Source organism: Cydia strobilella, chromosome 26 (assembly GCF_947568885.1).
Source record: "Cydia strobilella chromosome 26, ilCydStro3.1, whole genome shotgun sequence".
In the NCBI taxonomy this organism is placed as follows: domain Eukaryota; kingdom Metazoa; phylum Arthropoda; class Insecta; order Lepidoptera; family Tortricidae; genus Cydia; species Cydia strobilella.
Genome location: NC_086066.1, coordinates 7711314 through 7727699, shown reverse-complemented (window position 1 = coordinate 7727699; position 16386 = coordinate 7711314). Strand labels below are relative to the sequence as shown.

Genomic DNA, 16386 nt, shown 5'->3' with positions numbered 1-16386 from the left:
AATTCATACGCGTTAGCCCTCATTCAACAAGCGCAAAACGAAACGCAATGTTATGACATCAACTTTGACAGCTGCAATTTCTTAACCAATTTACATTTACTGCTATTTACTATTCTTCCGATTGAGTCACAATCAAATTATACCCCTTATTACAAAGAGAGATGTTTTAGATTCGTCTGCAAATTACCGTATCCTAATTTCCGTGAACGTAAAATGATGTTACAAAGCATACATAACCTATCTTCGTTCACTTGTGATAAGAAAATTTGTGAATAATATTGAGAAATATTCCATAGTAAATAAGAATTTAAATATGAAGAATGGATGATTTAGAGAAGCACGCTTCATCCTATCAGCAAGACCAGGAAATACTGGATGGTACGTATGGTTTACGTGATATTTGAACGAGTAATTTGAGACAAAGTTGATTTAATATCTTCTTAGAAACCAGCAACAGGTATGTGAACTGAGACGCACTTTTTCGTTGTATGTGATACTTTTTATGTTTGTATACACGCTTTTTTACAAAATTATTTAATATTTACGTCTGCAACTTTCTATGGAACAAATATAAGTGATTCAATCCTCTTTAAATTTTAAATTTTACTAATCTACTATATCGTATTAGGCGCAGTTATATTCGGAAATTATGTTTTAAGGATGTTTCTTAAACAATACTATTACATTATTTTTTGACAACCTTTGACTGTTGAATTTGCAAAAACTATAGCAATATCATATAACATCTCTATTGCTTGGTCATAATCATAACAAACACCTGATGATAAACACTGATATTTACAATTATAAACTACGGTATAATTCTTATTAGAATCAAATAAGTATTGCATTATTCCCCTTTAAATTAAATTGAGAATAACAAGTATTGTAATAGGTCCATTTTTTTGTCAACAAACTTTTCATGAACTGTTTTGACGACCGGTTTGGTCTAGCCGGTAGTGACCCTGCCTGTGAAGCCGATGGTCCTGGGTTCGAATCCCGGTAAGGGCATTTATTTGTGTGATGAGCACAGATATTTTTTCCTGAGTCATGGGTGTTTTCTATGTATTTAAGTATTTATATATTATATATATCGTTGGCTGAGTACCCATAACACAAGCCTCCTTAGGCTTACCGTGGGACTTAGTCAATCTGTGTAAGAATGTGCTATAATATTTATTTATTTATTTATTTATGAACTATAAAGTACTTAATTCTGCTAATACATGTATTAAGGGTTGAGGTACTATAAAAAAAATCACTTTATTTCAGACAATAGTCCATATAAAAAATTGTTATGCTATAATATAATATTATTATCTAACTAAGAGTTGCTTCAGTCGCCATATGACTAGACTATGAGTCAGTGGTTTATTTTTTGCTAAAATTAGCAAATCTTAGCTTATTTATACACAGTGGCAAAAAAATTTGTGCATTCCCATTGCCGGGGAGGTTTTGAGATTATACTAAGCAACTTTTACTATGGGACCAACCACGAAATCGCGAAAAAAAAAATTTGGCTGTTTCATACATTTTGGCTGGTCTATTTTCTATGGGAGGGTAAATTTTTTTTCGCGATTTCGTATATTCCGATTGCTCAGTATATTCCAAAAGCTCCCTCACAAGGGGAATGTACTTATTTTTTGCCACCGTGTATTGTAGTGGCTGTTTTAGCTGTAGACATGCCTATATATCGGGTATCAAATGAAAGCTAGTGAAAAGACCATTTCAAAAATATATGTAAATAGTCTGGTTTTTTGTTTGTTTTAATTATAGTTGCAGTTTAATGCAGGGGTCGGAAACCGGTATTTGCTCCATACAAAAATACCGGTATTATTACGTTCTTTTGTTTATTATTTCATTTTTAATGGGACGTTTTAATAATGCAAAATTGTTTCCTAAATACATGATTCAGTCCTACGTAATGAGCATAAAAAAATTCAAAATATTGGGCTATTTCGGGGTTTTTAAAAAATACCGGTTCCGAGCCCTGGTTTAATGTAACAGAAAATTATATTTTTTTCAACTTGATGTACTTTTCTTATTTTTGGTTATATCTGGTTAAATATTTTTTAACGTTATATAAAGGATATTCACAGTCACTTGGTATGTATTTTGGAATGATCCATTCAGTCATTTTCAATTTAGAGCAGTTCAAAGTCAACTGTGGATTGTGAAATTTTTGAACGTTTTCTAATAATTTGTTAGACGAAGTAGTGAAAATATTACAGTATGTTATATATTTGTGATCTACTCACAAAGCCCTTTCATTTGATACCCCACATGGTATGATAAAAAAAAAAGTACTGCCGACTTTTTGACGTCACAGCAACTACCCCCACCACTTTCGCGCTTGTCATCTCATATATTTCTGTTCAGTACATCACGCTGAATACACTGATACCAAATATGTCCATATTTGCGACGACATGAGCGAAAAGTAACCTAAAGCCTGCTTCGCCAAGCCTCTATTTCGAAAATTTAAAGTTTTTTGGAATCACACTCACATTAAATCATTTTACGGTTTAGACTCACTTGTTTTAGTCACTCGCGCGACATGTTTCGGAGAGCCTAGGTCTCCTTTCTCAAGCACTATAGTGAGTTCGTGCTGTGTGTTGGGTGACCCAAACCCAAACACACCACTGTGCCCGCCTACAACGATAGCGCAAGACCTCCCCCAACCGGCTTTCTCAGCGTGCGCGCAGCGAGCGACCCGGCGCGCGGCAGCGGCAGTACGCAATACACGGTCGTCGTGAACGCTGCTCGCACTATTAGTGCTTGAGAAAGGAGACCTAGGCTCTCCGAAACATGTCGCGCGAGTGACTAAAACAAGTGTCTAAACCGTAAAATGATTTAAAGTTAGTATGTCTCACAACAGTTTAAATTCGATTATCACACTCACATTTTCGCCTGTATCGACCAAAAATTTTAAACCAGAGTTTCTATCTATTCAATCAATCAATGGCCTTAATTCCTCCACACTCATGCGCGAATCACGGCGCGAAGCCACGAACGCGAGTGTGGAGGGCCCTTTAAAGGCTATTGCAGACTATAGAAACAGTGTCAGGTAGGGCGACAACATTTTCCGTGGCTGTGTAAGCCAATACGGGAGCGGCAAACACGCCCACAAGCCTGGCAGGTGTACTCTGCCCGTGGCGAACAGATGTCGCTCTGGCGGTCTAGCATAAGTTGCGTTCTCGCGCGCCATACTTGAAGTTGCGAGAACGCAACTCATGCTAGCTGGTCAGATGACGCTTGGCTCGCTTATTTCTCCGCCCCGCCACTGACCCAATCCCTCAAACCCCCCAATCACTCAACCTCACAGCACATCAACCCCTGATCACTTATTTTAACCCCTCGACCCTAAATCACCAACCCTTCAACCGCCATTTCCCGACCCCTAACCCCAGACCCCTTAAGTCCTAACCCTAGCCCCCAATCCCTTAACTCCCAACCCCTCAGTCCCCGACCCATCAACTCACCTCCCCTCAACCCCCAACCTCAAACCCCCCAGACACTAATACCCTCTACCTTCACCTCTCACACCTACCCCTCACCTCTCAGTGTCTTTGCTCGTTTCCAACACTACCTACATCAAAAATCATAATACACATACGAGGGAAGTTCCATCATCAGTCTTCATCATCAGTAGCCTTACCACGAGTTTGACATTGATATATTTGCTATCGTGTGCGTAGCTTACTGTTAATGCATCTCGCTCGTACTGGCATATTAGTGTACAAAGTATGTTACGAAGACGCTAGTTAATATTTAGTGGTTACGCTACAGTTGCACTACATCAAATTGGTGGTTTTTGGGAGGAAATGCTCAAGTTGATTAAGAAAACACCCAAATCACCATACATGTGCCTCTCAAAATTGAGGGGTTCCCTCAATTCCTCATGGATCCCATCATCAGAACAGCACCAGATTAATGTGGGACCACCTTGGAGGTAGTTCCTTTCAAACAAAAAAAGAATTGTTCAAGTCGGACCACAGGTCTCGGAGTAATAGCTGAACATCCTACATAAAAAAATCATCATCACTATCATCAAAACAATCATCATGATCAGGTCCACTTCATCAAATTTGTCGTTTTCGAGAGAAAACTCATGTTTCTTATGAAAACACCCAAATCACTATACATGTGCCTTTAAAAATTGAAGAGTTCCCTCAATTCCTCAGGGATCCCATTATCAGATCAGAACCAGATTAATATGGGACCAACTTGGAAGTAGGTCCTTTCGAACAAAAAAAGAATTACTCAAATCGGACCACGGGTCTTGGAGTAATCGGTGAACATACATTAAAAAAAAGCCACAACTGAATACAGAAACTCCTCCTTCTATGAAATTGAAGTCGGTTAAAAATCATTTATCCATATTTATCGTAATGCGTAATCGTGTGTCGATAGATGGCGGTAAACTGTGACTACAATATTTACTATGACAGTACCCCTCTATCCTATATTCTCTTTGCATTTACTAATGACTGGATTCCATTTGGATGACAATGAGTGTAAAAATCGTTAAAGCTTAAATCAGAGCTCTCTTAACTAAACTAGCTTAACTGTTTCACTCACGTGTTTTTTGTAGGGATGTACCGACTTCGGGAAAGCCGACTATCCGGCCACATTTGTAGTCGGCGATTAGTCGGCGACTAGTCGGCCAAAATGGCCGATTAGTCGGCCTTTTATTAGTTACAAAAAAACAGGACATAAACTAAATAAACAGCAAATACATTTGATAAAATTTCCATTTTATTCAATGAAATTAATTATACTTTATACCTGTTAAGGGTGCATACGAATATTGTTATTCATATTATTATATTAAATTCATGTGTAGGGAGTAAATACCTATAGATAGATTTATTTGTTTCTTAAAGAAAAAGACACAGTACTTTATACAAAGAGATCCATTCAATATTATGTAGTTGGTTGCAATTACAAACGTTTTATTACAGTGCCTATGTAATTTTTATTATTTGAGGCGCGCGGGTCTCTTAAGGAAAGTCTATTTTGCTCAAAATGCTCAAATGACAATTGGCTTATTTATGCATAAAGCTTGTATTTGAAGGCAATATTTTATATTCGAATATTTGATGCCGTAATATCTTGTAGCATATGCATTTCCTTGGTTAAATTGTCATTTAATTGCTTAAAATGTGAAATAAATGCATTAAAATTACGCGCAAAAAGCTAAAACGACGAAAGGAACAAGAAAATTGTTTTACAAATGCATCCTAACTTAGACATAGCTGCTGCAGTGACCATCTAAATGTAAACTTTAAAGAGAAATAATGATTTATGAATTTTGCCGACTAGTCGGCCGACTAATCGGCCATCGGAGCGCCGATTAGTCGGCCAAATCAATAGTCGGTACATCACTAGTTTTTAGTCACTCGCGCGACATGTTTCGGAGAGCCTAGGTCTCCATTTTCAAGCACTAACAGTGCCTGAGTGAGTAGCGGTGTTACACGTCGCGTCTCCGAAACATGTCGCGCGAGTGACTAAAAACACGTGAATGAAACCGCTAAGTTAGTTAACTTAATATGTCTCACGATAGTTTAAATTCGATCAGAGCTCTCTGTTGCTCTCTCTTCACAAATCCCTTCTCTTTTCAGCGCGAGGCATCAACATGACAGTAGAGGAGGTGGCAGGGCTCCCGACGGTGAAGTACTCTGATAAAGTGCAGTCGCTGCAGCTCAACGAAGAGGACTTGTCGTTCCTAAAGGGGCTCCGGAGGCGGATCAAGAATCGGGTAAGGAAATAACCATTTAATATATACGCTAGATGACGCAAATACCACGATTTGTATTGAAACCAAGCGTGCCGACTTTTTCATACAAAATTTACGCATAATATAATTTTAAAATTACTTATCTGTGATAGGAAATATGTTTTTGCCTTTGGGTGCTCGCAATTTTTGGGCTGTTGCTGTTATTTATCATGCAATGAAGCATTTTTTAAGTTTTCACGGACGTCCGGCTGTAACAACTGACGCGCGTGGACTGTAAAGTGCGACGGTCAACCTCGACGCTTGGTCGGGGTTCGGACACGCGAAGTAGATGCATTTGCGTCTTCTATGGTATTTTTATTTTTTATTTTTCGTTTGTACATTGCATTGTGTTGTGTTGTCTCAAATAAAGAAATTTTCATTTAATTTAACCTCTAGTTCAGCGATCACTAAATGGCGCGACCTATTTTGAGCTGTACGTTACAGGGCTATAACCGCGAAAATCGAAATTCGCACATTGCGGGCATTTTTCTCTGTCACTCTAATTACGCCTTCATTGGAGTAAAAGAGAAAGATCCCCGCAATTTGCTAATTTCGGTTTTCGCGGTAGCCCCACTGATACTGACTATTGATAAACATAATATTTTCGGAAATAATGTAATATAATAATAAATGAAAGAAAACAAAAATGTGTCACCTCCTATAAGTTTTGATTCAATTTTGAACCATTGATCCAAAAAATGGTTACTTGCAAACTCAAAACTAAAAGCCCCCGTTCAAGGCAACCTATTTTGACGGACGGGTAACTACAGAACCCTACACTGAGCATGGCCGGTTTTTAGGATTCCGTACCCAAAGGGTAAAAACGGGACCCTATTACTATGACTTCGCTGTCCGTCTGTCACCAGGTTGTACGTATCTCATGAACCGTGATAGCTAGACAGTTTTTCTGTTGCCACTATAACAACAAATACTAGAAAACCGGCCAAGTGCGAGTCGGACTCGCGTTCCAAGGGTTTGACAATGTATTTTTTTATGTGAAACGTGAGTGAAATGTTATAAACTTTTTTTTTTTTTTTTTACTAGCCTAATTTAGTGTCCCACTGCTGGGCAAAGGCCTCCCCTCGTTTCCTCCACTCGACCCTGTCGTTTGTAGTGTCCCGCCAATTTGGATAAAATGCGTCTAAGTCGTCCCGCCATCTCCTTTTCGGCCTGCCTGCACCCCGGCCAGCACCATCTATGGTGTTCCGTGGGTCCCACTCGGTAACCATTTTGGCCCACCTTTCAGGGTGCATGCGGCAGACATGCCCAGCCCAGTCCCACTTAAGCTTAGCGGTCTGGACACCTACATCTACAACTCGAGTTCTGGAGCGCAGTTCCGTGTTTCTGATTCTATCAGTTCTGCGAACACCTAGTATACTGCGCTCCATCGCTCGCTGGCAAACCTTGAGTTTGGACTTTAACGCCTCAGTTAATGACCATGTTTGAGCACCGTAGGTTAGGATAGGCAGGATACACATGTCGATGAGTTTGCGCTTGAGACACAGGGGAAGGTCGCCCTTCAATAGCGCCTTCATGGACCAGAAGCTCTTCCAGGCGTTGTCAATACGTCTATTGACCTCTATGGTTTGCCTGTTTTCGAAGGAGGCTATCTGGCCCAAATAAATGTACTCATCAACATACTGTATATCCTGCCCATCTACCGTGACCCTGTGTTTTGCTCCATTGGTCATCAACTTTATAAACTATTATAAAAAAATTAAGATCCCGGCTTTACATATGTGTACCAAATTTCAACTTAATTGGTCGAGTTACTAGTTGTTTTAGAGAAAATGGGCTGTGACATCGGACAGACAGACGCACGAGTGATCCTATAAGGGTTCCGTTTTTTCCTTTTGAGATACGGAACCCTAAAAACAGAATAAAAATTTAAGTGGGGCTCCCATACAACAAACGTGATTTTTTCCCGTTTTTGTCGTAATGGTATGGAACCCTTCGTGCGCGAGTCCGACTCGTACTTGGCCGGTTCTCTTTATTCTTTAACCATGTCAAAGATAGATATAACTCCGTAATAGATGGATACAGTCTAAGGAAAAAACGTGCCTCGAAAATCACGAAAATTTGATTCTCGATCAGATGGCGCCACTAGTTTTGGCCTACACTCGTATAGAGGGCGTTGACTGTTTCGTTTGTTATTTATAATTTTAACGCATACCAGTGAAAGAACATGGGTCAAAATCATATAAAAATAATTAATGCAAATAAAAAAATAATTTATCCATATTTAAATACATTTTATCGTATTTTTATAAATATTTATTTATAGTTTTAAAGTGTGTCGACAGATGGCAGTGAATTTACTGGGGTTACAAAATTTACTATGACAGTAACGCTCTAGTATAAGTTACTCTATGACCATGTTTACAGTTGGCCTCGCAGAACAGCCGGCGCCGCAGCCTGGAGCACCTGCGGCGCCTGACGCGCGAGCTGCGCTGCGTGCGCGCGCGCCGCCACGCCGCGCTCGCCGAGCGCCGCGCGCTGCTGCGCCGGCGCGACGAGCAGCGCGACCGCTGTCGGGCGTTGAGGCTGCATATGTCGCTGGTATTTGGTTTTTTATCTTATTTTGATTTAGATTTATTTATTTCAGCATAAAAATTACACTATAAATTTTCATCAATGTCAAAATTATGCTTATCTTCTTATCATGATCGTCAAACATTACATACTAAAAAATATAAAAAAGTTTAAAATAATTTTCTCTCCCTATAAGGATAGTCATATAAGTATGTATAAACAAAAACATGTCAAAAATTGATGTCAATTTAAGCTTTAGAATCATCATTAAATGTCAAACAAAAATAAAATATCGCAAAAGAAGTAAATGTCATTTTTAGAGTTCCGTACCCAAAGGTTAAAAACGGGACCCTATTACTAAGCTAAGACTCCTCTGTCCCGTCTGTCCGTCCGTCTGTCACCAGGCTGTATCTCATCAACCGTGATAGCTAGACAGTTGAAATTTTCACAGATGATGTATTTCTGTTGCCGCTATAACAACAAATACAAAAAAGTACGGAACCCTCGGTGCGCGAGTCCGACTCGCACTTGGCCGGTTTTTTTTAAGGTTTCATCACACCGTAGCGGCGCGCAGGCAGCATGCCGCTATATTTTCGTCGTTCGTTTAGTTTAGAAGTTTAGCCATAAAAATGGAAAAGGCATTCAGGGTTACTTTCGCATTTACAAAGGGGCCCACTGAGTATCAGTCCGCCGGATGATATCGGCCTGCCAGTTGTTCGGAACTGTCAAATTTTTGTTCTAACTGACAGGCCGATATCGTCCGGCGGACTGAATGGACTGATAGTCAGTGGGCCCCTTAAGAATATGGATAATAATTATATAAGACAATTATCAAGAATTGTTAGGAATCCGCCAATAATAAACGTATTGTGTTGCTCTGAAAACAAAGGTTTTATTTAACCAAAAGTTTACATTTTGAAACTAAACTTATCTAGCCTTAAACACACTAAAAACATACATGAAAACAAAGAAACGACAAGTTTGGGAGCAAATCAAATTATTTTATTTAATATTTTGATTTGTTTTTTTTTTTTTTAAGTAGTCTACTATATATAAATTAAAAACTGTAATAGATGTCATATATTAAAGAAAAAGTGACGAAGCCCTCCAGTGGATCCGGCCTTCACCACTGGAGGGCTTCGTCACTTTTTCTTTAATATATGACATCTATTACAGTTTTTAAAGAAACGACATTTAAAGTCTATTAATTGGCATGTCGATTCCCACTTTACACTTCAAATTATTTAATTTGTTGTATTTCACTCTCCGGCTTTATAACCTCACCATTCGCCATCTTTCCAAAACAAATCCTGATTTACCGACAGTGCAGCGATGACGGTGGCAGCGCCATCTGTTGGTCTTGCTAAGTAAATCTCTACTTTACCGACAGAGTCATGTATTGTAGATTATAGGCCATTCGAAGAAATCTTATTTCTTTATAATTATTTACTTATTTTTCTTTACAGGTCTTACAGGAACGCTCAGACCTCTCTCAACTCCCAGACCTAGACCCTCTAGAATCTCCAACGCCCAAAGAAATCAAGACCCCCAGCTCCCCAGACCTCAGCGAGAGTTATCGAGACCTAGAAAGAGAGACCACTTTCGAATGTCGAATCGAAAAACTAGTTCAAAAGAGCGTCAACCATATTTTTGATAAGAAAAAAGTTTCAGCCAAAACTGTCTTCCTAGGTGACAAAAAATTTCAGGATGCCTTTATAAAGGACAAAATTTTTGATGAAAAAAACTGTGCCTTCGTAAAGGAAGAAATTTTTGATGACAGAAAAGACTTTATAAAGGATGAAATTAGAAATGCCTTTATAAATGACAGTGGGATAAGGGAGGAGTATGATAAGGTACTGAAAGAGGAAAATGGGGGGGTACTGGATCTGTGCGTGAAGGCTAAGAGGAGTCACGGGAGGAAGCAGTCGGCGCCGCGGCGGATCGCGTACGTCGATGATTATAATGGTAACTAAAACTTGAAAGGGTTTCAGAAAAAGGTTTTTTCCCCTCACTAGCTCGGAAAGCCGTCTTTTATCCTTTAAAACAAGCGGGGAAAAACGCATTTTATCCACTAGTGGGGAAAGTAATTTGACCTTGGATAGAGCGTGTTTAAGTAGCTTGACAGATAACAAAACGTAAAACGCTCATAATAATGTTTCGTTCGATAATAATTATTATTAAATAAATGGTTTGAGAGTCTAATAAAAAATACCAGATTTAGCTTTATTTAATGATTTTAAGTCATAAACCTTAAAATTCCATAATAAACGTTTGTTTTTTTAATAATTATGTTAAATATAATTCTGAACGCACAAGTTAAGTCGATGCAATTTCAAAACGCATCATTGACATTTCATACGTCAGAAATGTCAACATTGTCAACAAAAATTTTACTTAAAAACTTCTCACGTAAAAGTACAGAATTTCCAGAGTTTTTTGTTATAATATCGTAAAAAAATTAGTGATTCCAGTTGATGAAGATGATCTAACGCCTATGGATGTTGCACTTTCCTCGCTATAGTGAGGGGAAAAGTTTTGTGTTACACACGGGTGCAAATGTATTTTACTTCTCGTGTGTTAAAACTCTCGCTACGCTCAGGATTCTATTTTAGAACCACTCGCTTCGCTCGTGGTTCAACTATAGAATCCTTTCGTTTGCTCGTGTTTCAATTCCACACTCGCAGGTAAAATACAACTTTGCACCCTTTTATAACAAATAACTATTTCTTATCAACAATCTTTGGGTTACTTTTCGACTTAGAATCGCAAGGCAATTGTGATACAACACAACAGTTTTAAATAATTTCAGTGAAAACATTGTTTTAGTGAGTAATTAAATATTAAAACGTGTTTTTTTTTTGCGGAAGCGGTGGTGAATCTGAATCAGTGGATCTAATGTCAGATTTTCGATTCGGAGGTAGCGGGTTCATATCCTAGCTCGTACCAATGAGTTTTTTGGAACTTATGTGCGAAATATCATTTGAAATTTACCACTAGGCTTTCGGTGTAAACCTTCATACCTCTGCGAAGAAACTCAAAGGTGTATGTGAAGATTGTGAAGTCCCCAACCCGCATTGGGCCTGCATGGGGACTATAGCCCAAGCCCTCTAGCTCATGAGAGGGGGCCTCTGCCCAGCAGTAAGACGTGTATAGGCTGAATTTTTTTTCATTTTCATTTCATTTTATTTGCATAATCAGGTACATTACAATATATAGGTGTTATTTGTAAAGTAGGAGGTACAGTCGCCATCAGATACATCGGAGCGACCAAGGTGCTCACAAATATCTGAACACGCCTCTATTGCCAAAGCGTTAGAGTGCGTGTTCAAATATTTGTGAACACCTTGGCCGCTCCGATAAATCTGATGGCGACTGTACATGATACCCTGTCAGGGCATTGCAAAATTCTTAAATACTAAGTTTAAATGCGTAACAGTATTTGATTCCTTTCTAAAACAATTGATATGCTAAAACAATGGGAAGCAAAAAGTCTGATTTATATATATGTATAGGTATATATATTTTTCTCTTCCTTTAAACTACACCGGTACATTTTCAAAGCAAAAACAATTTATATTGCAATATGTGAAAAGAAAATTTAATTAAGAATATGCAATCAATAAAATAATAACTCAGTAAATGTAAAAAAAAATTATATTATTATTGTTTTTTCTTATTTCAGATGTGGTCCTGGATTTGAAAATAAAGAAAGAGAATCAGTGATATTCACAAACACAATTAGATTAAGAATATTACTGTAACCAAAAAACCATGTTATCAAATAACAGTTCATACGAAAAGTGAACTTAGATAGTCCCACATCAAATTGTGTTAAAATATTTTCCAAAATGTTATATCAAGAGAGGAAAATGGGAACTATACACGGTGGCTAAACAATAAGTGCATTTCCGTTGCCAGGGAGGTTTTGGGATTATACTGAGCAACTTTTACTATGGGACCAACCCCGAAATCGCGAAAAGAAAATTGGCTGTTTCATACATTTTGGCTGGTCCATTTTCTATGGGAGGGTAAATTTTGTTTTCGCGATTTCGTGGTTGGTCCCATAGTAAAAGTTGCTCAGTATAATCCCAAAACCTACCTGGCAACGGGAATGCACTCATTTTTAAGCCACCCTGTATATAAATATAACTGGTCATTAAGGGCCTGACACTCTTTGATAGAGAAAGATAGTCTTATTGCGATTCCTATAAGAGGAAAGAGAAAATAGTGCCATGCTTTGTCCTTATCACCGGGGGTTTTTTTTTCATGGTCGGGTTATGGCAGCATAGGTAGGAGGCGATGGCGAAATACCGAAATTTATAAGAGTGAAAGAGAAAAAGGATTATGCTGCCATACATTAACCTGTCAATACATGAATATGTCTTTCTCTTACCCCTGGTCGCTCGGTTTTGTCTATAACTACTATACTATGTCTATGCTGGTCATACAGTACAGCGCCATCTTTATATGGATAACTACTGGGCACGATTTTTTCTTTCTTTTCTATAATAAATAACTCTTTGTTATCAAATCATCGTATCGATTTTAGTTATTTTCAAAAATCGCTGTTAAGTTATGTACTCCTAAGTCGTCCATGTATTCTTGTATAATTATAATTAAGTTATTTTTACAAATTTAAGTCTGTATATATACCGAAATTTTACAATTAATCTATAGATCTTAGTATTATTTTGGTTGTTTGTTTAAATGTTTATAAAGGTAAGGTCCAATACAAAAAACAATGGTATTTAATGTCAATTTGTATAAAATTCCAAAAAATAAATACAAAAATATTTATTGTCAGAAAACATTGTTAAGAATTTTTTTACAGTGACTGACACTAGGTAATTATATTGAAATAGTATTTTTTAAAGATACTCGATACTGAAATTAAAAAAAAATGGCTATGTCCATAACCCCGATCAAAAAGTTTTGGGGCTCATAAATATCTGAGCAAAACTATAGTATTTGAGCAAATGTGCCATTTTCAACCAAAAGGGTACTTATTGTCGCTTGTCAGTAAGGCGCTATTTTCATATAGCTTATCGACAAGCGACAATGTGTTACACAAATATCCAGTGGAATCCATTGGATTAATGATGGTAAAAGGTACCGAAATTAACTCGAAATCACAAATATACTGTAAACTATTTATATAATTATTTCCATAGGAAATGTAAAAATATACAAACAACAAAATATACAAATTACAAAATATACCTACGTTATACAAAGTAGTTTAATGAAATAAGTTTGATAGCTAATCGAAAGGATCCTTATGATGCTAATGTCCTATGTCATTTCGTCACTTAAGGGTCCCCGGCAAGCTTGGTTCTCCATACAAACTTAGTTCCGCTCTCATTTTAAAACGACTAGCTAGATTGCTCTGAAACTTTGTACTTACAATAGGATAAGGTATATCTATGTCTGTAATTAGTTTATGTAGCTTCAGATACCATAGTTAAAAACAGGGGTCGGAAACCGGTATTTGCTCCATACAAAAATATCGGTATTATTACGTTCTTTTTCGTTCTTTTGTTTATAATTTCATTTTTAATGGGACGTTTTAATAATGCAAAATTGTTTCCTAAATACATGATTTAGTCCTACGTAATGAGCATAAAAAAATTCAAAATATTGGGCTATTTCGGGGTTCCGAGCCCTGGTTAAAAAAATACAGCGAATTTAAATTTTTCATACAAAACCTGTTATTGCTCTATTTCGTTTGTTTTATAAACTGAAGCTATATAAACTAATTACAGACCTAGATATACATCATGTCATTGTATGTGCCAAGTTTCATTACAATCCAACACGTAGTTTAAAAATGAGAGCGGAACCAAAGAGTATAATAATATATGTATAGTAAAAGAGAGCCAACTCTGCCAACTCGCGAGTAAATGTCAAAAAACGTCGACACAAACGCCCCAAGCGGATACTGGATCAACTAACCTTTACGTGTGTGTGCGTGCACAGTGCACACATGCATACCAATAAAAACTATACCGGGCTTGCCGCGAAAAACGAAAATTGAAAAATCGTTATTTGCCTCTCAATCGCTATTTTTCATATTTGTGCGCACGAATATGAAATAGCGATTGAGAGGCAGATAACGAAATTTCAGATAACGTTTGTATGGGAAGGTGCAATTCGGCCGAGCTTGCCGGGCTCTTAATTCAGATAAAATACCACCAGTACCGTAGCATGGGGTCACTTTGACCAATTTCAAAATTTTAAAGTACCTATTTATCTGCGAATATGAAATTATGAACATGAAAAAGAGAAAAAATAATGTTGTTAATTGGTTTTGGTTCCCGCATAATTGTACTTGGGGGGTTCATACATAAATTACATCACACGAATTTCATGATTTTTTTTACCTCTCCCCTCCTTGTCATACCGTGGCGTCACATATTTTGGCAATCTTGTTCTCAACGAAATTATCAATTCGAATGAAGTATTATTATTTAATAAAAAAATATTTTTAATAATAGAGATTTTATGACAGGGAAAAATCACGAATAAAAATGATATATCGCTGCAAAAACTAGTTATTTAGCTTTACCGCGAATTAAAAAAACACTTTCCGGCTACAAAGTGAGTTGTGATGTCACGAAGTTTGTGATTGTGATTCCCCACCCTCCCCCATATCACAACGTGTCACATTTTCTAGACCCCCTCCCTCCCCCTAAACGTGTGACGTAATTAATAAATGACCTTTTAGATGAGTGTCAGCGTACCCGTCCTGTTTGAAAAATACTATACATTGGTGTGACTTAAATGTGATCCTTTTGATTTAGACACAGAATGTGTAAAATGATAAAAATGACTATAAGGTGATGTTGAGTTTTGTAATAAATAATTTTAGTTACCCATGGAAGTGTTTTATTCACTAGCGACTACCTGCGAATTTGTCTGCGTGGAATGATGATATGGGGCATTTTTTATGAAAAGGGACCTTATTGTCGATGGCGCTTACGCCGCACAGCGTCACGCGGCATTGTATTTATTTCGGAGCATCGTTTATAATGGCGTAAGCGTCATCGACAATAAGGTCCCTTTTTATAGAAAATACCACATATAATATAATAACTATCCTGTCTTTTCCCGGGCCTCAAACTATGTCCATACCAAATTTCATCTTAATACACAAGTACTAGCACCCAAAAGAAAAGGATGAGTATCGTTTATTTGTTCTTATTTACAGGCAATTTGGTTTAACCAATTATAGATTACTAGATAACCCGGCGAACTTCTATATTAATAGAAATAATAAGCTCAGTACTTAGTCCATCACTTTCACCCAATAACCTACTTCATTTTAGATTCCATCAACTTTCAATAGTCCTTGTCCTTACACCCTGGTCGGTGTAGTCTCTGCGTGTGTCCCATAAAACGGGCAAGGGCAGCATCCGCTGTGCTCTACGTGTTGTCTTCGGCTCCGCACACGCCTCCCAAAGGTCCAGAACACCATTGTTCCGTGATGGGAAAGACATACAAATAATAATAATATAATACATCAGACATCATAGTCAGCCTTAATACCATGGCTTTACCGAGCTGGGGCCTGAATCAAGGGCCTGACACTCTTTGATAGAGAAAGATAGTCTTATTGCGATTCCTATAAGAGGAAAGAGAAAATAGTGCTATGCAGTGCTATGCTTTGTCCTTATCAGCAACCGGGTGGCATCATAGGTAGGAGGCGAAGGCGAAATTTATAAGTGAAAAGGAAAAATCCTATGCTGCCCTTTTATATGAATATTCTTTCTCTTACCCCCGGTCGCTCGGTGGCGCGTCTATCTATAACTACTTGTATATACTATGTCTATGGCCTGAATGGAAATTGAAAAAAAAAAGTTTTTAAAGTACTCTTCACACGAGGCAAAAAGCAGCTGCGACAATTTAGTTATAAGTGCCATCTATGGTGGAATAGCTGAACTGCAAGAAACCTAATGCCCAGCTAGGTTTGTACGGCCAGATAATCGTTTGATATTTCGATAATTTGTTTTAGTATTTTACATATGTGGCTTGATTATTTATTATAAATGTTAAGTTTGCTATAAAACACTTTTTTT

General features: G+C 37.6%; 1 protein-coding gene across 1 annotated transcript; it reads left to right on the top strand.

Annotated features, from left to right (window-relative positions):
- The first annotated feature begins 27 nt into the window (after positions 1-27).
- On the top strand, positions 28-15179 carry LOC134753239 (uncharacterized). Its single transcript, XM_063689042.1, has 5 exons — positions 28-378; positions 5625-5761; positions 8165-8338; positions 9778-10276; positions 11994-15179. Exons 1-5 carry the CDS (start codon positions 321-323, stop codon positions 12032-12034), a joined length of 909 nt encoding a protein of 302 aa, XP_063545112.1. The 5' UTR covers positions 28-320; the 3' UTR covers positions 12035-15179.
- Positions 15180-16386: the final 1207 nt, after the last annotated feature.